The sequence below is a fragment of the Pleurodeles waltl genome, chromosome 6 (assembly GCF_031143425.1).
Source record: "Pleurodeles waltl isolate 20211129_DDA chromosome 6, aPleWal1.hap1.20221129, whole genome shotgun sequence".
NCBI lineage: Eukaryota > Metazoa > Chordata > Amphibia > Caudata > Salamandridae > Pleurodeles > Pleurodeles waltl.
The window spans coordinates 684,265,076-684,292,400 of NC_090445.1; the positions used below are offsets into that span (position 1 = coordinate 684,265,076).

The 27,325-nt window shown below is 46.7% G+C and overlaps 1 protein-coding gene across 2 annotated transcripts in view; it reads left to right on the forward strand.

The window, feature by feature from the left end:
• Positions 1-11,340: 11,340 nt before the first annotated feature.
• The window catches only part of LOC138300157 (zinc finger protein 684-like), a 149,017-nt gene continuing 133,032 nt past the window's right edge, over positions 11,341-27,325 (forward strand). Inside the window, exon 1 of one of the 2 annotated variants that reach the window (XM_069239115.1) lies at positions 11,341-11,512. In XM_069239115.1, coding sequence (XP_069095216.1) covers positions 11,489-11,512 — 24 coding nt within the window. In that variant the 5' untranslated portion in view covers positions 11,341-11,488. The remainder of the gene's footprint in view (positions 11,513-27,325) is intronic. The other variant, XM_069239117.1, reaches the window with a different exon arrangement.

Below are 27,325 nucleotides of genomic sequence, written 5' to 3' on the forward strand. Positions count from 1 at the left end.
GTTGTCGCAAAGCCAAGTTGTGAAGCATACAGCAGGCCACGATGATCTGGCACACCTTCTTTGGTGAGTAGAATAGGGATCCACCTATCATATGGAGGCACCTGAACCTGGCCTTCAGGAGGCCAAAGGTCTGCTCGATCACCCCCCTAGTTTGCCCATGGGCCTCATTGTAGCGTTCCTCTGCCCTTGTCCTGGGATTCCTCACTGGGGTCAGTAGCCATGACAGGTTGGGGTAACCAGAGTCACCTGCAAATGGCGAGGGACAACTGTTAGACACGCACTAACCTGGAGGGCTATCCCCAGACCCAGACAACCATTCCCACTGTCTTGCTCCCAGGTGCTCACCTAATAGCCACACACGGTGCCTCTGGAGTTGACCCATCACATAAGGGATGCTGCTATTCCGCAGGATGTAGGCGTCATGCACTGAGCCAGGGAACATGGCATTCACATGGGAGATGTACTGGTCTGCCAAACATACCATCTGTACATTCATGGAATGATAACTCTTCCGGTTTCTGTACACATGTTCACTCCTTTGGGGGGGGGGACCAAAGCCACATGTGTCCCATTAATGGCACCTATGATGTTGGGGATATGTCCCAGGGCATAGAAATCACCTTTCACTGTAGGCAAATCCTCCACCTGAGGAAAAACAATGTAGCTGCGCATGTGTTTCAGAAGTGCAGACAACACTCTGGACAATACGTTGGAAAACATAGGCTGGGACATCCCTGATGCTATGGCCACTGTTGTTTGAAAAGACCCACTTGCAAGGAAATGGAGCACTGACAGCACCTGCACTTGAGGGGGGATTCCTGTGGGATGGCGGATTGCTGACATCAGGTGTGGCTCCAATTGGGTACACAGTTCCTGGATTGTGGCACGGTCAAGCCTGTATGTGATAATCACATGACACTCCTCCATTGTCGACAAGTCCACCAACGGCCGGTACACCGGAGGATGCCGCCATCTCCTCACATGTGCCAGCGGATGGTGCCTATGAAGGACAAAAAGCGAGCACAGAGTCAAACAACTCAGAGGTACGTACCCACAGCTTACACAGAACACGATTCCTAATCCAAAAAGTGGCCTGTATGTGTGTTGAGTCTAGGCCTAGGTATGTGTGACGCAGTTGAAAATGAAGCCATGTGGGCCCCTGAAATGGCGGCTGCCTGACCTGTAAAGAGGGACAATGGGATGTGAGGTAACTGCGCTGGCGTTGTACACCGTCGCGGTAGGCGGTTGAAGACTGCGGCGCAATGCTACATTGGTTAACATTGGACCCTATGGGTCCCAGGAGCCAATGACGATGTACCGCGGCGGTGACGGTGCGCACCGCTGCGGACGTGACCGCCATTTTCTAACTGCTCAATCACTCGATACCTGATCTTCGACAGGAGAGGACCTACACTGCAAGTGCTGCTGTCACCTTGGTCTGGAAGAGACAATGGCTCGAGTGTCTGGGGAAAGGGCCCCTGCCTTCACATCGGAGGAGTCGGAGAAGCTCGTGGATGGGGTCCTCCCCCAGTACACGCTACTCTACGGTCCTCCAGACAAAGAGGTAAGTACACAGGGAGCATGTTGTATGGGCTATGCCTGTGCGGAGAGGGCTGGATGTAAGAAGCGATGGGGCAGAGTGCTGCGTGCATGAAAGACGGTGAATGCATGTGCCACATGGCAAGGGTAGGGATGGGGGCCAATCACTTTGACGGTGCAGTTGGTAATAAGTTCTCTTTTTCCCCTGTACATTTCATGTAGGTCAGTGCCCACCAGAAAAAAGATATTTGGCGTGCCATCGCCAAGGACGTCCGGACCCTGGGGGTCTACCACAGACGGAGCACCCACTGCCGGAAAAGATGGGAGGACATTCGCCGCTGGAGCAAGAAGACGGCGGAGGCTCAGCTGGGGTTGGCCTCCCAACGTGGGAGGAGTGCCCGTCGCACCATGACCCCTCTGATGTTCAGGATCCTGGCGGTGGCCTACCCGGAGTTGGATGGGCGCTTGAGGGCATCACAGTAGCCACAAGGGGGTGAGTACACTCTCATTCTGCTGACCTTGCGCGCAGTGGAGGTGTCTGGGTGTGGGAGGTGTGCTGTGGGTTTCCCTGGGCCAGGGCGAGTTCCGTAGCCAAGGCCCCTCTGTAAGGCAGGCCATGTGGCACCCCACCCCACCTCTGTAGAGTGGCAAGTACACCTAGTCATGCCCCTGTGTCATCTATGTGTGCAGATGTCTTCCATAGCCTTGTAGGCCATTTCCCAGGAACTGAACAGTGGAGGCCAAGAGCGCGGCGTAGTGCAGGGGGCTTCTGTGTCTGTCGTGTCCGCCAACGGTAGCGGTAATGCATGCACTCAACATGTCTTTCTTCTATCGTCCCCCCCTTTTTGTGGTTTCCCTGTTCTTGTGTGCATTAGCATCGTCAGGCGGAGGAGCAGTGGCACCGGAGCACCAGGGGGCTGCATCCCACATGGCCATGGAGGGCCACACTACGGACTCGAACTTCACCAGTGGGACGGACGACGGGGGGAGCTCCACGGCGGGGACAGGAGCTGAGACCAGTGACACGGACTCGTCCTCTGATGGAAGCTCCCTTGTGGTGGCAGCAACATCTGTGCCACCCCCATCTACAGGTACAGCCGCCACCCCCCTTCCAGCACCGCCCTACCAGCAGCCCCTCAGCCTTCACCCCGTGCCCGCTCACCCGGGAGGGTGGGCATCACCTTCGCCCCAGGCACCTCAGGCCCTGCCCCAGTCACTCCTGCTGCCCTCAGTGAGGAGGCCATTGACCTCCTCAGGTCCCTCACTGTTGGGCAGTCTACCATTTTGAATGCCATCCAGGGTGTAGAAAGGCAGTTGCAACAAACAAATGCATTCCTGGAGGGCATTCATTCTGGTCAGGCGGCCCTTCAGCAAGCTTTTCAGACTCTGGCCTCAGCACTGATGGCAGCCATTGTCCCCATCTCTAGCCTCCCCCTCCAACTTCCTCCACCCAGACCCAATCCCCTCTACCTCAGCCTATCCTAAGCACACCTACAGACCAGAATGCACACACGTCGACACACAAGGGAAGCTCAGGCAAACATAAGCACCACGCATCCCACAGGCACTCACGCAAGCATCACACACATGCAGACACACCAACATCCACAGCTTCCACTGTGTCCCCCTCCTCTTCGTCTCCCTCTTCCCTCCCAGTCTCGTCTACACTCACACCTGCATGCACTACCTCTACAGCCACTACGTCCCTCTCCAGCACACCCACCACCACACCCCACTCACGTGCAGTCACCACCCGACTACCATTCACACGTCCCCTGTGTCCTCTCCCAGTGTGTCTCTGACGCCCCCTCCCAAGATACACAAATGCAGGCACACACCCACCGAACAGCCATCCACCTCACGACAGCCTCCAGCGCATGCACTTTCACCCAAAGTCACCAAACGTACACCTCCTACAACCACCACCTCTTCCTCCACTCCCAAACCCCCTCCAGCTACCCGTCCCAGTGTGTCCAAAAAACGTTTCCTGTCCAACCATGACCTCTTTCCCACACCTCCCCCACCCCGTCCTTCTCCTAGGTCCTGAACTAGCACCTCAGCCACAACATCTCCGGGACCAGTGGTGCCTGTAGTCACCGGAATCTGGAGTGCACCGGCCACCAGGGCAGCCAGTGTGGCACAGAGCCACAGCACAGACAGTTCCCCACCTGTAAAGCATCAGAACTTGGCCAGTGCCCGGCAGGAGAGGGGGAAGACTCCAGCCACCAAAGCCGCTCCCAGGGGACTCGGTGGAAGTGTGGAGTCAGCTGTGACACCTTCCAAGGTGGAGAAGGGCCACAAGAAACCCGGCAAGTCTGGGAAGAGCAGCACAGCGGAGAACCCCGCCATCATCCCCGCTGCCCAGAGGCCACCTCCAGCACAAGCCCAGCTGCCCAGGAAAGGACCGCCGGCACAAGCCCAGCTGCCCAGGACAGGACCGCCAGCACAAGCCCAGCTGCCCAGGACAGGACCGCCAGCACAAGCCCAGCTGCCCAGGAGGGGCCCGCAAGCACTAGCCCACCTGCCCAGGAGGGGCCCGCCAGCACCAGCCCACCTGCCAAGGAGGCGCCCGCCAGCACCAGCCCACCTGCCCAGCAGGCTACTGCCAGCACAAGCCCAGCTGCCCAGGAGGGGCCCGCCAGCACTAGCCCACCTGCCCAGTAGGGGCCCGCCAGCACCAGCCCACCTGCCCAAGAGGCGCCCGCCAGCACCAGCCCACCTGCCCAGGAGGCCACCGCCAGCACAAGCCCAGCTGCCCAGGAGGGGCCCGCCAGCACTAGCCCACCTGCCCAGAAGGGGCCCGCGAGCACCAGCCCACCTGCCCAGGAGGCCACCGCCAGCACAAGCCCCGCTGGGGTATGAAGGACCGCCAGCAAAAGCCCTGCTGGGCCATGAAGGACCGCCAGCAGCTGAGACCCTGCAATGGAGACTGCTGTCTCAAGCACCGCTGAACAGGGCACCACCATCTCAAACACCGTTGAACAGGGCACCGCCATCTCAAGCACCGCTGAACAGGGCACCGCCATCTCAAACACTGCTAAACAGGGCATTGCTGTCACAAGCACCGCTGGACAATGAGCGGCAAGGGCACTGACGCAACTTAGTCCGTCATGGGGTGAATGATGCACTCTGGGCACCATGCCCCCTCCAGAACCAGTGGAGAAAAGCATCCACTACCCCAATCCTTGGCAGCAAGAAGCACTCTGGGCACCATGCCCCGTCCAGAACCAGTGGAGACTGTCATCCACTACCTCTGTCCTTAGCAGGATGAAGCACTCTGGGCACCATGCCTCTTCCAGAATCAGTGGAGAAAAGCATCCACTACCCCAATCCTTGGCAGGATGAAGCACTCTGGGCACCATGCCCCCTCCAGAACCAGTGGAGACTGTCATCCACTACCTCTGTCCTTAGCAGGATGAAGCACTCTGGGCACCATGCCCCCTCCAGAGCCAGTGGAGAAAAGCATCCACTACCCCAATCCTTGGCAGGATGAAGCACTCTGGGCACCATGCCCCCTCCAGAACCAGTGGAGACTCTCATCCACTACCTCTGTCCTTAGCAGGATGAAGTACTCTGGGCACCATGCCCCCTCCAGAACCAGTGGAGAAAATCATCCACTACCCCAATCCTTGGTGGGATGAAGCACTCTGGGCACCCTGCCCCCTCCAGAACCAGTGGAGACTGTCATCCACTACCTCTGTCCTTAGCAGGATGGAGCACTCTGGGCACCATGCCCCCTCCAGAACCCGTGGAGACTGTCATCCACTACCTCTGTGCTTAACAGGATGAAGCACTCTGGGCACCATGCCCCCTCCAGAACCAGTGGAGAAAAGCATCCACTACCACAATCCTTGGCAGCATGAAGCACTCTGGGCACCATGCCCCGTCCAGAACCAGTGGAGACTGTCATCCACTACCTCTGTCCTTAGGAGTATGAAGCACTCTGGGCACCATGCCTCCTCCAGAATCAGTGGAGAAAAGCATCCCCTACCCCAATCCTTGGCAGGATGAAGCACTCTGGGCACCATGCACCCTCCAGAACCAGTGGAGAAAAGCATCCACTATCCCAATCCTTGGCAGGATGAAGCACTCTGGGCACCATGCCCCCTCCAGAACCAGTGGAGACTGTCATCCACTACCTCTGTCCTTAGCAGGATGAAGCACTCTGGGCACCATGCCCCCTCCAGAACCAGTGGAGAAAAGCATCCACTACCCCAATCCTTGGTGGGATGAAGCACTCTGGGCACCCTGCCCCCTCCAGAACCAGTGGAGACTGTCATCCACTACCTCTGTCCTTAGCAGGATGAAGCACTCTGGGCACCATGCCCCCTCCAGAACCAGTGGAGAAAAGCATCCACTACCCCAATCCTTGGTGGGATGAAGCACTCTGGGCACCCTGCCCCCTCCAGAACCAGTGGAGACTGTCATCCACTACCTCTGTCCTTAGCAGGATGGAGCACTCTGGGCACCATGCCCCCTCCAGAACCAGTGGAGACTGTCATCCACTACCTCTGTCCTTAGCAGGATGAAGCACTCTGGGCACCATGCCCCCTCCAGAACCAGTGGAGAAAGGCATCCACTACCCCAATCCTTGGCAGGATGAAGCACTCTGGGCACCATGCCCCCTCCGGAACCAGTGGAGACTGTCATCCACCACCTCTGTCCTTAGCAGGATGAAGCACTCTGGGCACCATGCCCCTCCAGAACCAGTGGAGACTGTCATCCACTACCTCTGTCCTTAGCAGGATGAAGCACTCTGGGCACCATGCCCTCTTCAGAACCAGTGGAGACTGTCATCCACTACCTCTATCCTTAGCAGGATGAAGCACTCTGGGCACCATGCCCCCTCCAGAACCAGCGGAGACTGTAATCCACTTGTGAGACTGTGGCTTTGCACTCCCCAGGATTGAACAGTGGGAAAACCACCCACTGTATAGACTTGAGAGACTGTGGCTTGGTCTTAAATTTAAAACCTCACCTTAGCAGCATTGTTTATATGCATGAACACTGGCATGTTATTTCATACATCTGCTCCTGGATGCTTGTTCAACACCAAGAGATTTTAGTTATTTGAGGTTAAGTGATAGTTTTCATTGTTTCCTTCTATTTTCTCTATTCACCGTACGGTCTATTCTCTATTATTGTTTGAGACACGATTGGACTTAGGCTAGTAAGTTCCATGGGTACTTTTAGATTGATATTCACACTTTGGGGAGATTGTCACTGGCATGGACACTATATTGTGCTTTTTATTTTATAGTACTTGTTTCATTATAATTTCACAGTTATCTATCCCACCTTTGGTATGGTGAAGGGTCTAAAGGCAAAAAATAATTTTTTGTACTTGATGACTGTCCAATTTTTCTCATGAGGTGTGTATTTGGTAATATTTCAGCCCTGATGAAGTCGATGGGGTGTCCCCTGGATGAAACACGTGTTGGCTGTGGGGTCTGAATGGAACAAAGAAACACCAAGATTATGACTATTGGCATTATCACTGAATGATTGACTGGATTGAATTGGGACATTGATGTTAAATCTCAAGATTTTCGGAATCACGTTGGAGACTGCTTCGCCTCTTCAATTTTTTGCTTGCTTTTCACACCATCTTAAGACACATGGTATGGTGTTTTCTTTCAAAGGACAATTGCAGAGACTTTAGCGGATACTTTTATACTTATTGTTATTCATATGCATATTTAACGAGTGCCTCTTATCTGTATAATAATCTTCTGCACAAAGGAGAAGTTCCTAGCACCTTTCGTTGTTGCAGAATTTTCCGCTTCTTCCATCCGGAGGCAGCCATTTTGCACCTTCATCTGGGGTTTAGTGGGCTCCTGCCCCCCCTGGACACTTTTGTGACTCTTGGACTTGGTCCCCTTCCTTTACAGGTCCTCAGGTCCAGGAATCCGTCTTCAGTGCTTTGCAGTCTGTTGTGGTCTTTGCAGAATCTTCTATCATGAGTTTAGTGTGTTTCAGGGGAAGTAGTATCACTTTACTCCTACTTTTCAGGGTCTTGGGATGGGGTATCTGGAACACCCTTAGTGTTTTCTTACACTCCCAGCGACCCTCTACACACTACACTAGCCTAGCGGTCCATTCGTGGTTCACATTCCGCTTTCTTTGTATATGTTTTGTGTTGCCCTTAGGCCTATTGCATCCTATTGTATTCTACAGTGTTTGCACTACTTTTTTAACTGTTTACTTACCTGATTTTGGTTTGTGTTATATTTTGTGTATTTTACCTACATCCTAAGGGAGTATATCCTCTGAGATAGTTTTGGCACATTGTCACTAAAATAAAAGTACCTTTATTTTTAGTAACTCTGAGTATTGTGATTCTTATGATATAGTGCTATATGATATAACTGGTATAGTAGGAGCTTTGCATGTCTCCTAGTTCAGCCTAAGCTGCTCTGCTATATCTACCTCTATCAGCCTAAGCTGCTAGAACACTACTAATAAGGGATAACTGGACCTGGCACAAGGTGTAAGTACCATCAGGTGCCCACTATAAACTAGGCCAGCCTCCTACACTGTAAAATAAACTCGTCATCATCCGACTTTTTCTCAAGTGTTAAGGATCTCCTAGACACCTTTGATCTCGACTCCCTACTCTCAGAAGGGATTCTGTTTGTCTTTCTGATGGCTTTCCTTCCTTCTCTCTCATTGTCCTGTGTAACTGCAGGAAACAACTTAATCCCTGGTAAAATCTCTGTTCTCCAAAACCTCTGCTCACTGTCCCATCTAGCCTGCGCTAGTGTTTTCACAGCCTCTCTCATCCTCCTCTCAAACTCCTGTTGCTGTTGATGTCTAGCTACTAATTACCAGATTGCTAATGCCTCGAACTGTGCTGGCCTCGCAAGAGGTTTCAAATCATACAGCACACAGGACTCGCCAGATCTCAGTTGAAAAAATTATTTCACTCACCTTGACTCACAGTCTGACTTGTTGACCACGTCCGATCAACTTATTAAACCAGACAAATTACAACAAAAACCAAGTGTCCCATACACTTTTCAATATACTCCGGAGGCTTTTCAATATACTCCTGCAGGGTCCGTATACCAACAACCACAAGGACAATTTATTTTTTTAGTACAAAGCACCACAGATGTGTACAGTTAGATGTCTTCCCTACTCTCACACTTTGGAATACGCAAACTCCTTCTACAACTTCATTTGGAGTACGCAAACTCCCCAAACCCTCACAAACATCACCGTTCACCTGTGATTTGCATAAGCTGTACAAGCGCAAAACCTATTTCATTCACACTGTCACTAGAACGCCAGGAACATCCTCAAACAATCATTGGCAAGCTCCAAGGTTCTGGGAAAGTCATTCTAATTGCTTAGGGGCACATTTTGTTACCACTTTGTATCATCAAATCTGAAAAATCCAAACATTCACCAATTTCTCTAACCAAATCTGTAAATTACTTTTCACTTTGTAGGAGACTAACTCTTACCCACTACCATTTCTGGGAGAACCTGTTATTCCTCACCTACTATTTCTGGGGTCAAATACGCTTCAGATGGGCTCTTAAGGAGACTGACCATGTACCTGGCCTTTCTGATTGGCTCTTAAGGAGACAAACCATCAAACTCTGCAACCATCTCTGTTAGCGCATCTGACCTTATTTGGTTAATTTATAAAGGGACGTGTTTGTAGGTTGATGGACCTTTTGACTGCGCTTCGAGCAGTTCCCACCATGTAACCCTGTACCAATACAAATCAATAGCAGTAGCAATAAATGACATCAATAATCAATAGGAGTTGGTATTTTCCACAAACCACGACCTCTCGGCCATGAATAACCCACCTTTATGTTATAATTAGAATGTTTATTTCCCTATAATAACAATGCTAAACTCACGTAACTTAGTTTCAAAATCAAATGGCAAGCATACAGAAACAATACTGGCTGACCAAATCTCCTAAAGAATCGCAATTTAATCAAGGCTTGGACCACTACGCATTCTATAAATCAATAGCAAGAATAACTGTGGAAAAGAAATTACATACATTTAGATTCAGCAAAGAAAATACATCAACTGTTATTACATGTAGGGAGCATCATCAGTGAGTTCCCTAGCTAACCTTCAGATAAGAATAACATGTTTAGACTTCATGCAAAAAAAATTGTCAACACAAATTTGGAAAAACAACTAACTATGGCTCTATCAAAATAGTGGTTGGTACCTAGGGACAAAAGCAAATAGGCATAACAATCAGTAACATTGTCTTATACCTAGCCTTAGTATGGTTCAGCAAGCTGTGACAGTCTTCATCAATTGGACATCAGTTCGGTCAGCAAGGCATCGGAATTTAGCATTAAAGTTCAGGAAAAGTAAAGTCTCTTCATGCACTTCGGAAAAGAATAATAACTAAACGCTCTAGAAGAATGGGGAGATTAGGCTCTCTCCTCTTGGTGCAGTCTGGCTAAGTTAAATTTCCTAAAACTTCTTCCCAAGTTGCCATTGGTCAAAGAATTGTACGTTTACATTTAGTCCAATGAAAGTAGAACCCTAAATCTAAGAATTTGCTAGTACCCGGTTCACATGTCGATGATTGTCTCTTTTTCTCCTGTTCCCATTGTTGGGCTTGTCAGGATCAGTATTGTATCAGCTTGTACTCAAGTCAGTGCATCCATTGTCTGCTCCTGGGAAGGTCCTCTTTACACACACAAAGTTATACAATGTTTCCCTGGCTAGTACAGCATATTCTAGCAAGCAGTTCTCATGAGAAAGAATTTCAGTTACTAGCATTTAGTCAACTCTGTGGAAAATCACAATTTAATTCTCTAAGCAGCCATTTTATAGTTCGCCTAAGAAATGCAGCTTGATACAAGGCTGTGCAACTAGGTCCAAGACCTCGCTAAATTAAGGTCTATGATTAATAAAGCAAACACATGATACATAACCTTAAGTATGACATACTACTACATAAATCCAAACATAAACTCAACATTTTACATTAATAAGCTGTTAATAAGTACACTTTGTGAATATTGGCGGCCACTCAAGTAGGCGCAGTTTGAAATGGGTGTATTATTTCTCCATGTTAACTCATTTTCTATGCAAATTCAACTTTCAGGATACATGACTATTCATTAGTAAAATTCAGAATGAACATCTTTTGCATTGTAAATGCTTGTTTTTTTTTTTATTTCTTTTACCTTCAACCATGTTGCACAGCACCATGCAGCTATACAACACAACTAAGAAAACATTGGCAAAGCTCTACTATGTGGCCTTTCAATGATTTCTAAGCCATTTTGTAAAGCTGCATAGTTGCTATGCATAATGGTTGAAAGTAAAACAAAAAAAGCGCAGTGACACATCCAGCATGGACTACCTATTAACATTTTTTTACACTTTCAGCCATGCTACACAGCAGTTAGGCTGCTGTACAACATGGCTGAAAAACATTAACACCACCAATCATACATACTAATGGGCCCAATTCAGGCGAGAGACTCCCGATTTTTGAAGCCACAAATGGCTTTATATTGTTTGTCTCCAGCCTGAACTTGCCTCTGCATCAATAGAAGTCAATGGTAGAAATACATTCTCCCGGTTATTATTTTTTAAATCGCCCACTTTCCTCTTCTAAAATGCTAGCACGCAGGCACCAATGGAGCTCGATTAGGCGAGTCCTATTGATTTTGCCAATGCTTGTTTCATGTTTATTGCCTCGCTCTGTTCTTAAAACCATGCTCGGAACATCCTGGCGTCCCTTTTTGAGCATGCGCGCGGAACCGCTATTCCTGTTTTGGGCATGCGCAATAGGAAACAAACGGAGTTGTCTTTTGTTCTTGCTGGGCCCGGTCACAGGGAGTGAGCTGTGCGATAGGGTCTGAGCCGTACTCCTCACCCAAACAGTCACACCCCAGACACTGGTAATAAACTTGGTTAGGATAAATACAGCAAGGCGACTGAACGAGAGATGTTCCAGCAACCTTTAGTGAAGGTAAGGTGCTCCGTGTAGAAAGTGATAACATCCCGTGCTCGTGTTCCAGTTATTGGTGTTCTTAGCAGGTGTCAAAAAAGACAAGTGGGACGAGGATTTGTTACGGGTTTCCAAATTCCTCATTTGTAAATTGAATATACCAAGAGTTGCAGCAAACCTTCCTTTAGCCCACTGGCATTTTGTGGCATAGCACAGTTGCAAACATGGCAGATACGAAACAGGAAACAGCTACAAATGAGTTTTAAGTATAGTACCAGGAGCATTTAATTTCTCAGTTATCTTCCATTGAAGTGGAGGAAGGTTTTAGAAGGAGAGAGCTGTCAAAGCCTTCTTTGGCTTACAAACCGAGCACCTTCTGCCTTAAAAACATAGGTTTAATTTAGATATTAGTGTATTAAGTTTTAAAATTATATGAACAAATTACTTTATATGCCTTTAACAACCACAGTAGGTAGTGATTATCGCACATATTTATACAGGAAGCCTACTGTTAGGTAAAAAAGAAACACCAGAAAGTCACAATCAGTTTATATAACACATCATTTTATCTAAGAATTCGCCTTATTGGCGCCCGAATTATAAACAGCACTGCTAAAACAAATAAGTTTGACTTGCATTTGCAGTTTTAAGCCGAATCTGTTGTCGTTGGCAGTGCATGTTAGAAATACATTTGAATTGACAGATTGACAAAGGATGCGGGTTTTGTAACACTATTGCATTTTTGATTGTCAATGTATAGCACAATAATAAACTAAGTTATAACTGGTATGTGTGAGGATATAGTACCAATAGGTTTTAGCTTTAACGGTATGATGCTAATGCATGCAAATGCAGGCATTCTCAAATGCGCACAATCACCGAGATTACATAATTCCTATTGATTGATTTATTAAAAATAACACAGATTAACGGACTCAATTGTCCTGGATCCCACCAACATAAATTGGTGAATGCCTCACCTTAAGCGAAGTCCTAGCTTTGCTTTCCGATCTCCACTCTCCAAATCACCCATTCTTTAATTAATATTTAATTATGAATTTTCGTAATCCAGAGGCTAGTTTGTCTGTCTGTATGTTAATGGTGGTTGTGTAGAAAAATGTTTTATTACGTAATGCATTCACTATGCTTATATAAGCACTGTATTTTGTCTCCAATGTCCTGGGTGGTTTACAATAATGCACGAAGCAAATAATACAGCTCTGCTGCATAACTAAAACTCATTTAAGTAACCAAAGTTGCCCAGGCCACCTCACAAAAATACCAGGCAGTGATGGTGGGTGTATTTTATTACACCATATTCCACCCCACCAAAACCCTTCTAGAAAGAATGCTATATCAAAAATTGAATTACCAATTACAGTTTGTGAATCTACATGCTCAGTTTCTGACTGTCTCTATGAGCCCATTTGTACTATTCACGTTTTGTCATTATTTTGACAAAGTGAAGATATCAGCACAGCTATATTTATAGATCAACTTTTGTGAATGGCTTTTGACATCACCTGCTTAAAGTAGCACTGGCAGGTACACAAGGCTGAATGGTATATCCAGGGACGGCAAGGTAAGTGTTCTGCCATGATACTGGTTGGGGAAAGGTGGTAAGCCAGTGGTGCTCAGTTGATTAGTGGTACTCCCGTATTTTCTTTCTCTTATACTGAAGTTTAAAAAAAGGAGAACACACTAAATCAAGGAAATGCATTTTATTAATGTAATGTAAAGTGAGTACTCTCCATTGAGAAATCATAAGGCATACTTTTTATTGTGTGGGTTCAAAATAGGAGTGTGTGATGTTTTAACTTTCACCTTTGATATATGGTAAATTTGACAAAGTTTGCACTTGACATAGCTTGTGTTGTTTGATAAGTTTCTCCGGTCGGTGCACCTTCGTTTTGTGGTTGAAGTCCAAAAATATGTTTTTTAGTGAGCTCTCCCATGATAAGTGGGGACTCTCCTTTCACGATTTATATTTTATTAAGGCTTTGCAGACTGTGTGAAAGGCCTATTTATTGCAATACTTTTAATAAAGACTTCTTGACGTTGTAGAGGAAACACCCACTCCCTTAATTTATATCAGAAGAACATCTTGATCGGCCTGATTAAGGGATCTTGTCGGTTTAGGCAAAATGAACATGTACTATCGCCACATCCTCCTTTGGGATTATAGTTTATCTTTTTGTACATTAACGATGGTTGCATGTCAGAATATCGACTGACAGATCTATCCTGTCCCAAATATTGTTCTGTGTGTTGATTATAGATTTTGTTTTATTAACTCCAATGCAATGAAAGTTTTGTAAAGTATATTTAGGTAATAACATTTTCTGACCTATTTTGCCCACAGTAGTCTGGGGACATGTCCAGCTTCCTGTAAGAAAGAGACATTGACATCTACATTTTTCAAAATTACAGTCAGTCTGCTACATCATGCATTTGTGTCTGACTCGAGATCTCTCTCCTGTAACCCCTGAGATACTGCAGTTTGCCAAAGCAAAGACTTGCATCTAACTTCAGGAACCTCTAGCAGAAATGTAAGACACTGCAGCTTTCATCACAAAAATGCAGATTGCAGCAAGTAGCAAGACCTTTTGGCTTTGCCAATGTCTATTTTATATTTATTCTCAGTTACCTTCTGCATATTTGCCGCATGTACTCAGAGATACTATGCCCAGGTGTCCCTTATGTATACAATGAGATAGTGGACAAGTATGCAGAGTATCAGTAATGAGCATGTTCACAACTGTTGCTTGTTGAGGTAGAGACCTTGTGCACACAAGTGATACATGGGCAGTGACTCAGTGATCTGTTGTGACAGTGAACTGTTGAACATTTACAACTGTATATAATGACATGCCGCACATGTGCTAGGCTTACTCTGACTTTGTGCATTTGTCCTGCATGGTCAGTGTACCTGCTTAGCTCCGTTCTTGGCTGAGACCCTTGCACAAAAGTCCCTTGTATACACAATGGTTGTGTTCACTTGTGCCCCCATAGAGACATTGCCCCTAATGCAAATGCCTTTTGTAGAAATAGGGACCCTATGTACACATACTCTATGTAGAGGGAGTAACAGTGTGTGCATTCCAGGGACAGTTTTTTATGTAGAAACTAACCTTGAGAGCATGGGGACAGAGGAGCTCCATACTCTGTTTTCAGTAACACTAAGCAAATCTGCTCCATCAGTGTGTGCCCTTGTTCACTCATACCCAAGTGTTGGCAGTGGCTTCATTTGCACATCTCATGTATAATCAGTAACCCTTTGCACATATGCCCAACATATAACCATCAGTCCTGTACACATGTGCCCTGTATAGAAAATTATCATGTGCAGGTGTGCCAAGTTTAAGGACAGTGATGCTGTGCATAGGTACTACATGCAGAAACTGTGACCTTGTGCACATGTCCTCATACAGTTGACCCAGAATCTCGAGCCAGCCTTGAAAGCTCTCAGGATGTCTGTGATGTCACTTATACAACTGCGGAAGTATTTGATTTATATCAAGACATCATCTGCATCAAGGGAGACTGCCTGCGTCTCACCATTGAGTGGTGTGCCACAGATTCTTCTTGTTTGATGAAGGTAATGCATGAGGAGCTCGATTGCCAGTGCAAAAAAATAAGAGGGCACCCCTGGTGTGCACCACAGCAGACAGTAAAGGAGTCAGCCATCAAATGACAAACTTTAACCTTAGCTGACGGCTCAGAATATATAAACTTTATGAAATTCAACATCTTATCTCCTAGGCCCATCGTATGAAGGACAATAAACAGGTATTCTCTGTCCAGCATGTCGAAAGCGTTCTTTAAGTCTAGTACTAAACAAGCTGAAAAGGGCCAGCATGCGGTGCCTCTACTTGAAGCCTGTGCAGTTTTCGTAGGTTAAGGGAAGTGGATGTGCCGGGTATGGAACAGTTTTGGTCAGGTTGAACCAGAAGAGGCATAAGTTCCAGTAGCCGCATTGCTAGGATTTCGCTGACTGTCTTATAGTCATTGTCTAGCATGGCCAAGGGCCTGTAAGAGGTAGCTTTGAATGGGTCATACCTTGGCTTTAGGAGGGAAAACAGTAGAGCTGTACGCATGGATTGTGGTAATCAGCTGGCCATAAGAGCAGAGCTGTACAATGCCACCAATTTCGGGACCAGTGCTCTGCCTAGGTTTTATAAAACTCATTCAGTAACCCATAGAGGCCTGGGGTTTTTACAGATGGGAGTTTCACCTATAACCACTAGTGTGTTAACCATTGTGATAGGTGAGCGGCAGTACGGGTTGTGGGTGTTCAGAGGGGAATGAGCCAAGCAAGGGATCTAAGAAACTTTTAAATCACCCCTGAGGATCCAGGGGAGGTTGAACCATCCATTAGACTGGTTGAGCTGATAATTCCGTGAGGAACTAAGATTTACCTACGTTTAGGGAGTATATACTGCCCAATAAAACTGCTGCCCCATTCAAAACTCCATCTACAAGTACGTGTCACCTCCCCCTGTGTCCGCTACAGTTTCAGTGCACTTTAGGAGGACCATCGGCCTTATACAGATAAGCACCACTCTGGCATATCCTGGGTGACCTGTGCAGTAACATTGCCCCTTCCACCCTTTCTGAAGTATAAGATTCCCCCCCCCCCCAACCCACCAAGTTGCGTCTCTTGTAAAAAGGCAATTGTTAGACCTGGCATCTTTTGGCGCGTTTCCCCACATTTTTGCCTTCTGACCTCCTGTTTTGATGGCATGCTGGACTCTGTTTTTGCTGGTTTATTGTCTCTGCGCACTGCTGATCAGTGCTAAAGTGCAAGTGCTCCCTATGTAAACTGTATTGGTGATTGGTTTATCCATCATTGGCATATTTGATTTACTCATACATCCCTAGTAAAGTGCACTCTGTGTGCCCAGGGCCTGTAATTCAAATACTACTAGTGTGCCTGCAGCACTGATTGTGCCACCCACATGAGTAGCCATGTGAACATGTTTCAGACCTGCCACTACAGAGTCTGTGTGTGCAGTTTTAAACTGCCAATTCGACCTGGCAATTGTACCCACTTGCCGGGCCCAAACCTTCCCTTTTACTACATGTAAGTCACCCTTAAGATCGGTCATGGGTAGCCCCATGGGCAGGGTGCAGTGTATGTTAAAGGTAGGCCATGTACTTATGTGTTTTAAGTGTCCTGACAGTGACATGCTGCTAAATTCGGTTGTCACTGTTGCAAGGCCTATCTCTCTCATAGTTTAACATGGGGACTGCCTTTAAATATCTTTAAAGTGCAATTTCCCATTGAGAGTAGATAGAGATATGGAGTTTGGGGTTCTCTGAACTCACAATTTAAAAATGCACCTTTTGGTAAAGTTGGTTTTTAGATTGTCAGTTTGAAAATGCCACTTTTAGAAAGAGGGCATTTTCTTGCTTGGACCATTCTCTGTCTCTGCCTGCTTGTGTATTCCACGTCTGGGTCAGACTAACAGTTGGGCTATTGTGAATTCCCTCCAACCCCCTGGTGTGTATCTGGGCCAGGCCTAGGCAAGATAGGATCTTGTCAAAAACAGAGAGTTTCCTTTTGACATTTGCCTACTTCAAAGGCAGAAAGGGGTGTAAGTAGTGGACGCAAAACCCCAGATTTTTCGACACTTCTGGATCAAAAGGAGCCTCTCCCAAGGAGAAAAGCTGAAGGAGGAGTACTGCCCCTTTTCTGTGTGTGCTTCGCTGGGTTGGCCTGCAGTTGATGCTTCTGCCTTAAAGAGGGCAAAGACTGGACTTTGCTGTGTATCCTGCTTGTGAAGTATCTCCAAGGGCTTGACGTAGAGCTTTCCTCCGGTTGGAAGTCTCAGGGACATCAAAGACTTCAGCCTCATCTGCCTACACCACTGGGAACTGTGTGTTTTGTACTACAACTGAAGAAAAACCACCACAACTCCGTCAGTGATGCCGCTGCCTGCACCGTGAGTTGGCGCTGCATGGAGCTGTGCCCAACGTTGCACCGCAACCCTGGTGCCACCACCGCTGCCACCTTGCGTCGTCACCGAGCCACTGCTTGTACCGTAGGCCCCGCACACCGCATCGTATTGCTCACGCCTCAGCCTTGGCATCCCGTCCTGCTCCGTGCTGACACCGACTCCACTGCCTGCACCGTGGCTTCAGGACACTGCGTGTGAGGTACATGGCGCACCGCCCCTTCCCACCGACGCCAGCGCCATCGACCCCAACATCAATTTCAGATGTCCCTGTCTGCACTGCGACCCGTGGGTGTCGCACGATGCCTGCCCCGTGCCGCACCACCTCCTTGGGCCTACCAATGACAATGCTTCAGCATCAACACCGCTGCTGCTGCCTGAACCATGACCTGGAGACACTGCACGTCGCACTGCCCCGCTTCACACCGCAGCCTTGGTCTCACGGACGCAGTCACTGAGCTGCTGCCTGCACTGTGACCTGTGACCTGTGGGCACCGCACGTCGCACCGCAGCCCCAACACCATCAAAGCCAGCCCTCCTGACTTCGTCATCAGCCCAGAGTTCGATCTGCAATGTGTGTGACTTCAAGTGCCTGACAACACTTGCACTGACCTCCGGAACCGACGCCGCACTCTGGAGCTCATCGCAAGGATCACAACGCCCTACATTTCCAAGGTATTGTTTGCGGGTCTTCCCGAAACCATAGCTGCACCGCGATGCTGTGGCTGGCCTGAACTGTTGGATTTGTTGTTCATGACACTGTGATAGCCCCAGACGGAGCTATCAACTTCAAAGAATTAATTCTTGCAAAGTCATAACTTTATTATTGTATGTTTTTTGAATTTTTTATTTCGGTCTTGTTTTACACAGATAAATATTGGCTATTTTTCTAAAACTGGTGTGGTGTCCCTTTGTAGTGTTTTCCCTGTATTACTGTTAGTTATGTGCAAATGCTTTACACATTGCTTCTGAGATAAGCCTGACTGCTCGTGCCAAGCTACCAATGAGGTGAGCAGGGGTTATCTGAGCTGGGTATCTCCCTTATCCTGACTAGAGTGAGGGTCCCTATTTGGACAGGGTGCAATCCGACTGCCAACTAGAGACCCCATTTCTAACAGCAATGCTGTGTTGAAGGTATAGAGTAGCATTTCATGGCATGGAATATTATGGTTGAGTGTGGAAGTGGGGGACTGGCATTCGGGACTAAATGTAAGGGGGAGGAGGGCTCAGGGATATCATTCAGTACAACCCAGCAACACCCAGCATGACATATTAGAGATCAGGCTTGTCTGAAAAAGTGAGCTAACTCCCACACCCACGGTGGCAGTGTAACCTCTTCCTGCCCAAACTGTATAAAGTTGTTGATAAACCTGTAGGTTGTAGAACTGTAGACCGCGGAGGTCGGCATTTGAAAGGGAGGACAGCAGGGACTGACCAGGTAAGGGTTGATGTGGCAGTCCATTAGGATCCTACATTGTGAAAGCATGATGTGAGTGAGAGCATATGAGCCCTTGTCAGTCTACCAACAACTAGCAGTGTCCTCAGCCATGAAAATGCAGAAAGGGGGCCAAGGTGAAAAGGAAATATACACACTTGTATCCAGCTAAGAGGTAGCACTGCCCTCAAGAACAGCGCACCCCGGTTACTCGCATGAAAAGCAGGGTCACAAGGGAGGGAATAGATCATCTGGCGCTGTACTGCTACTGGAGCGCGCTCCATTCTGTCATCAAGGTGAAAAGGTAAGTAGCACGTATAGGTATATTATGTCCTCAGTTCCCTGTGACATCACTGAGAGGAATCACAGATTCAGTGCGCCAAATTCTTTATCAGAGGTGGCGTTAGAGTTATCGGTAGAGCGAGGCAAATCCATGGTACTCAGTTAAGATGCAGCAGTCAGGGTCTCTGTCCTTATTCGTCATTACTGCGCTGACAAAGGTGTACCGGAAGTGGAGCCTCCAGGCGGGGGCCCTTGGGCTTAAGAGGAACCTTCTCCTGTGCCAGGTGCTGTGTGCTTTGTTCGATCTACGCAGTCCTATACATCAGTAGATTATGTGATACAGTATGTATGCTGGTTCACAATCACCTTTATTTAGACTTGTAGAGAACAGCAATGAGTATTTGATTCCAGTGTCTACCAACTGGCGTTTCAAGTTGTAGAAAGAGGTCTGACTGGGATGGTGTAATCTGGGAAAATGAGGACCTGTGTGTTCTTGTGGTTTATGTTGCCTGTCTCTGTGGTGTGTAAGATGATGTGCGTGTCTCTAAAGCTCAGTATTTTCACTGTGATTAGCCTGGTATGGGATCCTGATGGGCATCGCTGGGCAGGAACCCGATGAGCCCTCTAAACAGTGAAGTGAGGGGAGTGGCCCTTGGGTGCACCAGACTTCGAAGAAAGTCATAGGGTACGTACCTTCTGCACCCTCTGGGAATCCAATAATGCGCACATTGTTGTGTCTAGGTCATCCTTAAGCATCTTTTACCTTGTTTTTCAGGTAGTGGACCTTTTTGATGAGGTCAGCAAGCTGTTTACTGAGGTTGTTAGTTTGGGATTAGAAATCTTCTACAACAGTGTTTTCAACTCAATTGGACAGCTTGTGATGTTCGTTGTGAAGGACGGTCAGCTCTGTCTCTACTGCATCAACCTTGCTTCCTATGTCTGACCTCGTCACTTGCACTCAAGATCATATCAAGTTTCTTCACCATAGACTCCGCTGCAGGTACTGGCAGTGTAGAAGGCATCAAAGGTTCACAAAGTGTCTTTCCTGGGCCAGTCAGTGCCCCTGTCACAGCTGCTGCCATGCGGCTGGCGGGAGGTGGGCCCTGCTGGTCCTGTATTTTTCCATTTGCGTGGGTAGCAGGGCATTTTTGCAGTCCACGTGACAGTCAGTGGCTTGTGGCGGCAAGTGGTCAGTCCTGGAATTGGCAGACCAGTAAATGGAGACTCACTACCCAATCCCCCCAGGTGAGGTCAGGCCAGGGACTAGCAGTCTCGTAGTGGCGTAGATTGCAGATGCTAGAACAGCAGTGTAGGTGCAGATCCCTGTGTGGGGCAGACATGAGGTCGTGGGTAAGACCCCCCGTGCATCTCTGTTATCAGTTGGCTGTGTAGGAAGTAAAGAGGGGATTGCCAAGGTCAATATGGCGCACGCTGGGCTTACGTGGGCCCCATGTGATGGAAGCAGTCTGCCTCAGTAGGCCCGTGGCAGAGCCAGAGCCGCGGCTTCATCCAAACAGAGCCATGCAATAGGACAGTACCCCCTGGTGCCCCTTAACAGGGCCAGTCCCGGTCACATACAGGTGGTGGGTGATGCAGCAAGTCCCCAACAGCGCCAAGAAGGGGCCCTTGCCAGGCTCCAGCGCAGCTGAAGCAACCCCTGCTCCCCATCACAGCAGGCAAGTGGCTCTCTGCACTCACCACCTCACAGCATGAGGATGGGGAAGCAGTGTCAACAGCGACAATAAGTAGGGTTGCGCTCTCTCTGGCCCCTCTAGTTTCTGCTTCTATAGTAGGCCTTGCCTGTCAGCCAGCAGCTGCCATGGAGCTTTTCAGCAGTCCTTCTAGGTTTCCTCCAGTTTTGTACCTTCAATCTCCCACAACTCATTGGGTGCAGGGGAGGCAACTGTGGGACACTCTGATGACCGCCAAAGGCTCAATTCTGTCCGGATTGTGGTCCCTGATATTTTGCATCAGCCATTGTGCAGCTCCAAACCATGCCCCACACGCATTCACAGCTTTAACAGTACACCACTAACACCTTAGAACTCGTGCAACCCACAAAGTGACTCTGCCTTATTCTTTCTTACACTCCAAATCGTTCAGGAACAGCACTGCATGTCAGACTTCTCGGACACCTGGAACTCCACTAGAAAATCCAGTATTCCCCCCCGGGACTAGGCAGGAGTTAAAAATAACCTATATAGGGTCTCTTGATATAAGGAGGTGCACTTTGACATGCAACTATTTTCTGCAACCACGATTTATGGGAGAAAAATACTCCCCAAATATGGATATCCCAAATTTTCAATACTCCTAAACTTTACTTCAAACGGATCTCCCAGCTTTATCTGGTAGGTTGTCCAGGTTAAAGAAGCCCCAGAGTGATAGTCTGTCAATTAGAGCATCCGTCAAAATTGATCTTTTGTCCCTAATGTTGAGAGAAAGTGAGGCGTCTGAATATGGTTAAAGGATGGTGGTGGTCTATACGCCATTAATTACTACCAAATACATAGGGCCATATTTACGTACTCTACCAAGTTATCAAAGGTACTATTTGGTAAGGTTTCATCCCAACATTGCCCACCTATTGGTCTATTACCCAAGAGACACCTGTGAAAAGGGCCTTGTGCCCTGTCCTTGCGATTCAGAATCAGCACACTCTGTGCTACATTTTTGTTATTTTAATGAATTATACACAGCACTAGGGAAATTTTTCTGAATCACCTTACTTAGATTGCTCAACATTAGAAGATGCAGACCAGCTTTACTTTATTTACAATTATTACAATCAGATAATGGTTTTCCTTAAAGTATATAGATTTATCCCGGCTGCGGTGAGGCTGCGTAATCTGGTGGGAAAGTAATTCAGCCCCAGTAAAATAGGCTTCTTATAATTTGGTGCAATGTATGTTTTATAAGATTGTGTACAATCGTCACTATTTACATCAGGTTTTCTGAGTTCCTGCCATAAAAATGGAGATGGTGGTCAGGAGACGTAGTCTTGTAGCTGGTACTGATGGTCTGGTCCTACTCCTAGCGCTGCTGCTGGAGGAGGAAAAGGCTTTGGGGCGGAGCCAGCACCCCATGCCAATTAGCAGGTATTGTCCGACCACTCTCTGCCACCAAGCCCAGTCCCCTTATAAAAGGTGCCGCACTGCCTTGACACAAGGAATTAAAGTACCAGCAAGGGACAACAATGAACCTGCTGAGATACAAGTGCAGCATGAGCTATGCCCCCATATTACACAGACATGTTGCTCAGGCACTGAACAGGGTTCACGTCTCTGACAGCACGGCCATTCATTTAGGATCCAGGCCTCAGACAGCAGAGCTGTTGCCTACCCATTTGAGATCCATATGTTAAGGTACCAGAAAGCAGACCGGGCTGCCAGGTTAGACATAGTTTACAAATTTAGGTCTGAGACAGAACGTACATCTGTAAAATAACATACATTTGTCAGATTATTTACTTGGGTCGCTATAGTTCACATTCGGATAAAAAAATAGCAGGGCCGTCACTCAAGTTCCACAAGTTTTACATTTTCAGTATTATCGTATCCTAGGCCCTTTCTGTCAGTTCAGTCATTCATCTGGTATTCTGATTTCAGCGTAAGTGTGCAGCTTCTCTCCTCAAGAGGCTCTAAAAATATTAGAGTGTAGAATTTAAAACATTTTATCACACTGGTAACTCCAAGTGAGTCAAACCCAAGAAACTACTTTCCCTCTCCACACACAGTGTCCGTCTCTCACCCACCTTCACTCTAGCAGCAATGCTTTGCCTTCGAGGTCAAACTGCACAGTGTGAGGGGGTGCAGAACACTTCCGAAATGGCATTACAGAAGTGATCGGAGAGGCGCTTGTCCAGGGTCTGAAATGGATGGCTCAGATTTGCTTCTACCATGGGATAAAGAACTGACGCACATCTGCCCAAACTATAACTCAATCATTTAACATCCCTAATTTGTAAAAATAAAAAAGCTGTAGCACAGGGCATCAGGATTTGAGCAGTCATTGTAGAGAGGCAGAGAGGTGGTGAGGAGGACGGATGGGGGAGAGGGTGCTGTGTATACCAAAGCTGAGGGGGGGGATGGGTCCAGCCGAGACTGCAGAGGGAGAGGCTGAGAAGGGGATGGCGGGGGAGAAAGGGGAGACAATGAAAGGGGGAGAGAATAGGCAGGGTGGAAAACAACCTGTAAATAAAACAAGCTACGTGTCCGGTGTGAAATGAAGCGCTGGTGTTCAACTCTCTTGAGCCTCAAACCTGCATCATGCACATATTTACTCCAGCTTTGGCCCCTCATCTCTGCTGCCATAGCAGCTGCACTGCCTCGAATGGGGAGGAAAAAGAGGGACAAAGAGGCAGGACTGACCACTGACAATCAAGTATGTTTAAGTTACACTGCAACAAACAAATGAAATGGCTTTACGGCCATAGAAGTATAGTTTACTAAAAGTATACAAGAGGCCAAACACTTACTCTCGACCTAAAAATAGGCGGTACAGTGTTAATGTCATGAAGATTCTCAAATACAGAGTAAATGAGAGAATGAAATATCAGAAAGTTATTCTAAGGCCCAAACAAGCAGTAAAATCAGAAAAAGGTCAGACAGCATTCATAGAAGCATCAAGGAAAGCTAAAAAATATGTGTATCACCCCAAAAATCAAGGGGTTCTTATACAGAATTCTTTCATAGAAAATTGGAGAAACTGCAAAATCATCATAGCATGATCAAAAGTATCTATTCTTTAGCAAATTGGAACGCAACTCAATTATTCATCATTACTTTAACACACAAGCACCATCCCAATGGTGAATATTATTCTATAGCACCCTCAATGCTAATGTCATCCAGAGAATGTGCTAACAGATATGAACAATATTTTAACAGTAGGACTTTCAGTTGCTGAATAGACGAGTGAAATTACAGTAGCAGGGCCTAGGGAACAGGAAGGGTTCATTGAAAATAAACCATTACACGTTGACTTGAGTGTGAGCTGTGAACCTTGTGAGGAAGGAAACGTGCAGAGAAGAAAGTAGGAGTAAGTGACAGATGGCATCCATTTTTCCAATATGGCATTTCACCCAGAAATGTGGCATAACAAAACCAGATTAATAAATCGTTTCCCCACATTGCAGGTTTTTTTTTCAATCAAAACATTGCTAATTCAGTTAAAATATCTAGTTTCATATGTAGCAAAACACATTAGTTAATATTTGTAATGCATAAAAGTAGAAAAATCAAAAACGCTCTAACAGTTGTCTGTCTGATAACTAAAGCTGTCTGTAGTCCCACCTAAAAAGGGGCTTTTGGAATTATTCTAATTTCTAAAAGTTACAATCATTCAGCAACAACGGGCATGATTTACAAACTGCACTTTGTAGTACATTTTGTACTACTGCAAAATGTACTACAAAGTGCTAGTCACAAACTACGTGCTGAGTGTATGCCTCTACAATTACCTTAACTTACGTGTGCAAAGTTCTCTGCTATGACTGCGTAGTCTCTGCACAGTTAAATATACATTTCAGTTGTAAATGTGGGTGGTTTAAAGAAGAGTGGCTTTTAAAAGAGGCAAAATTACTCCAGAAAGGGATAGAATTAGAGAGTAGTAAGGGGTGGCTTAGGGAGTTTAGGCGAGGGGTTTACAGAGGGATGTCACCTACCCACACAAAAGTAAGCCAGTTGCTCTATTTCAGGGGTGGAGACATGTAACGTACGGTTTTGTAGTAAATTTGCACTCAGTGTTGGTGAATACCAAAAAGTAGTAAACTTACTTAAAAGTGTAAACTACCCAAAAGTGTAAGTTACATTTACCAGGCCAAGTTACATTTAACAGGTGCTTAAGTTCATCTTGGGCACTTTTTTTTTTTTGTCAAACATGTTTTTATTGGGTTGAATTTTGTGTAGACATTACAAAAATCAACAGACCGGTGTGAACAACTGAACCTGGTTTTTACTGAGACTTACATTATTACATTGCAAGATAGGATCAACACCAGTTCTATCATGATAAAGAAGTACAACCGATTTTGATAATAAGAGAAAAATAAGAGAAGAATAAAAAAATAAAAATAATAATCATACTATGAATTATAAACATGAATCGGAGTTGGGAGATTATCATGTTACATCACGTTTAGTATATCCTCACTATAGATAAGAGTCTTTTGTGTCTTTTGCAAGAGTTTGGGGTTGTGGATGATTGCAGACCATCTACCTCTCTTAGATTTGAAATAGGTGCAGTGATCTAATTCTAGGTGGGCATACAGTCAGCGGGAGGCCTCTGGATAGATAGGATACCAATGGACCCCATTTATATATTAGAAGTTTTTAAAATCATCTGCAAAGATGTCCAGCATTCTTTCCATGGTTAGAGCTCTCCAGAGACGGCTCTGCACTGAGTGATAGCTGGAGCTTCTTGTTTTTTCAAGGCTGCCGCTATTACCATTTTATCGGTCCCTAGGCAAAGCCACAAAATGGCCTTATCTGCTCCTGTTTGATGTTGGAGAGTGTCGTCCCTCAATCCGAGAAGTGCGCAGCGGTCTGTAATCACTGTGGGATAGCCCAGTATATCCTTGATGTGGGCCAGGATTTCATTCTAAAAAGGGCGAATCGTGGGACAATCCCACCATATACGTTTGAAATCACCTTGCGCTCCACACCCTCTCCAGTACAGATCTGAAGTGGTCGGGAATGTTTTCTTCAGTTTAGTAGGATAAAGATACCAGTTGTACAAAATCTTATAATGTGCCTCTCTCAAGGCCATAGAGTGGTTAGGTCTCTGGATGTCTCTGTAGAATTTCTTCTCCCAACATTTGTTCCCAGAAGTGGTGGTGGTGGGGCCTCTTCATGTGGCCTGTGGTTGTTAACAACCTTTCGGGGAGCCTACCCTACAAATTAATTTTTCAAAAAGTGTGAGTTCCCTCATGGCTGCCTGTTGATTTTCAAGTTTCAATGCCCAGTGACGTAGTTGAGTATAGTGATAGAATTCAGCTTGTGGAAGATTGAATTCTCTCTTACAGTTCTCAAACAAGATTATATCAGTATTGTGGAATAGATATGCTAAAATCAAGCATCCTCCCTCACGCCATTTATCAAATGGTCCTGTCTATACAGCAGGGGGAAAAGCTGGATTGAAGTGTAGTGGTGTGTGTGGGGAAGGGAAGGTTGTCCAGTTTCTTGTGTTTGTTACTTTATCCCAGACCTTAAGTGTTGTTTTTATTGGTGTGCTAAGGAATGCATTACGGGGACGGTCTGTCTTAGGCTTCCACAACACATCCCAGATCTCCCTCCCCACCACAGCCCGGTCCATATGGAGCCAGTATTATCAGATTCCCTAAGGGACTATTCCGTGATTACTCTTAATTGGGAAGCCTAATACTATAACTGAAAGTCTGGCAGGCCCAGGCCGCCTCTCTCCTTAGGCATACCCAGCATTTTATAGGAGAGTCTGGCTTTATTTCCCTGCCAAATAAATCGCACCAGAAGGGTGCGAAGAGCTGAAAAGAAGGCACGATCCAGTTCCAGAGAGAGATTCTGAAACATATAAAGTATCTTGGGCAGAAGTGTCATTTTAATGGCATTGATCCTTCCTAACCATGTAAGATAGGATGGGGCCGAACGTTTCAGGGTTTCTTTTATGCTAATCAGTAGTGCAGAGTAGTTGGCCCTATAGAGACTTGCTATGTTAGGTGTGATTTTGATATCCAGGTGAGTTATTTCTTTTTTTGCCCATTGGTATGGTGTGGTGGCCGCCAGCTGTTCTATCTCCAAAGGGGGCATGGTCAGATTCATCATATAGGACTTAAAAAGATTTACCTTAAATCCTGCTACCTCTTTGAAGTGACATAACTCCTCTTGTAGAGCGGAGGACAAGGAGGCTGGATCTGTCAGTGACAATAGGATGTCGTCCGTGAATAGTGAGATTTTATGTTCTGTTGTCCCAAAGGTAATCCTGTGTATAGTGGGTGAGGCTCGAATACGTGCTGCCAGTGGCTCTATACTCAAAGCAAGCAGCAAGGGGGAGAGCGGGCATCCCTGTCTCGTCCCCCTCGTCAACGTGAATGGAGCTGAGCTGGTGCCGTTTATTAAGACTCTGGAGTAGGGAGCTGCGTAATTGGCTCTTATCTGGATTAATATTTTGCAGAACCCATTCGCC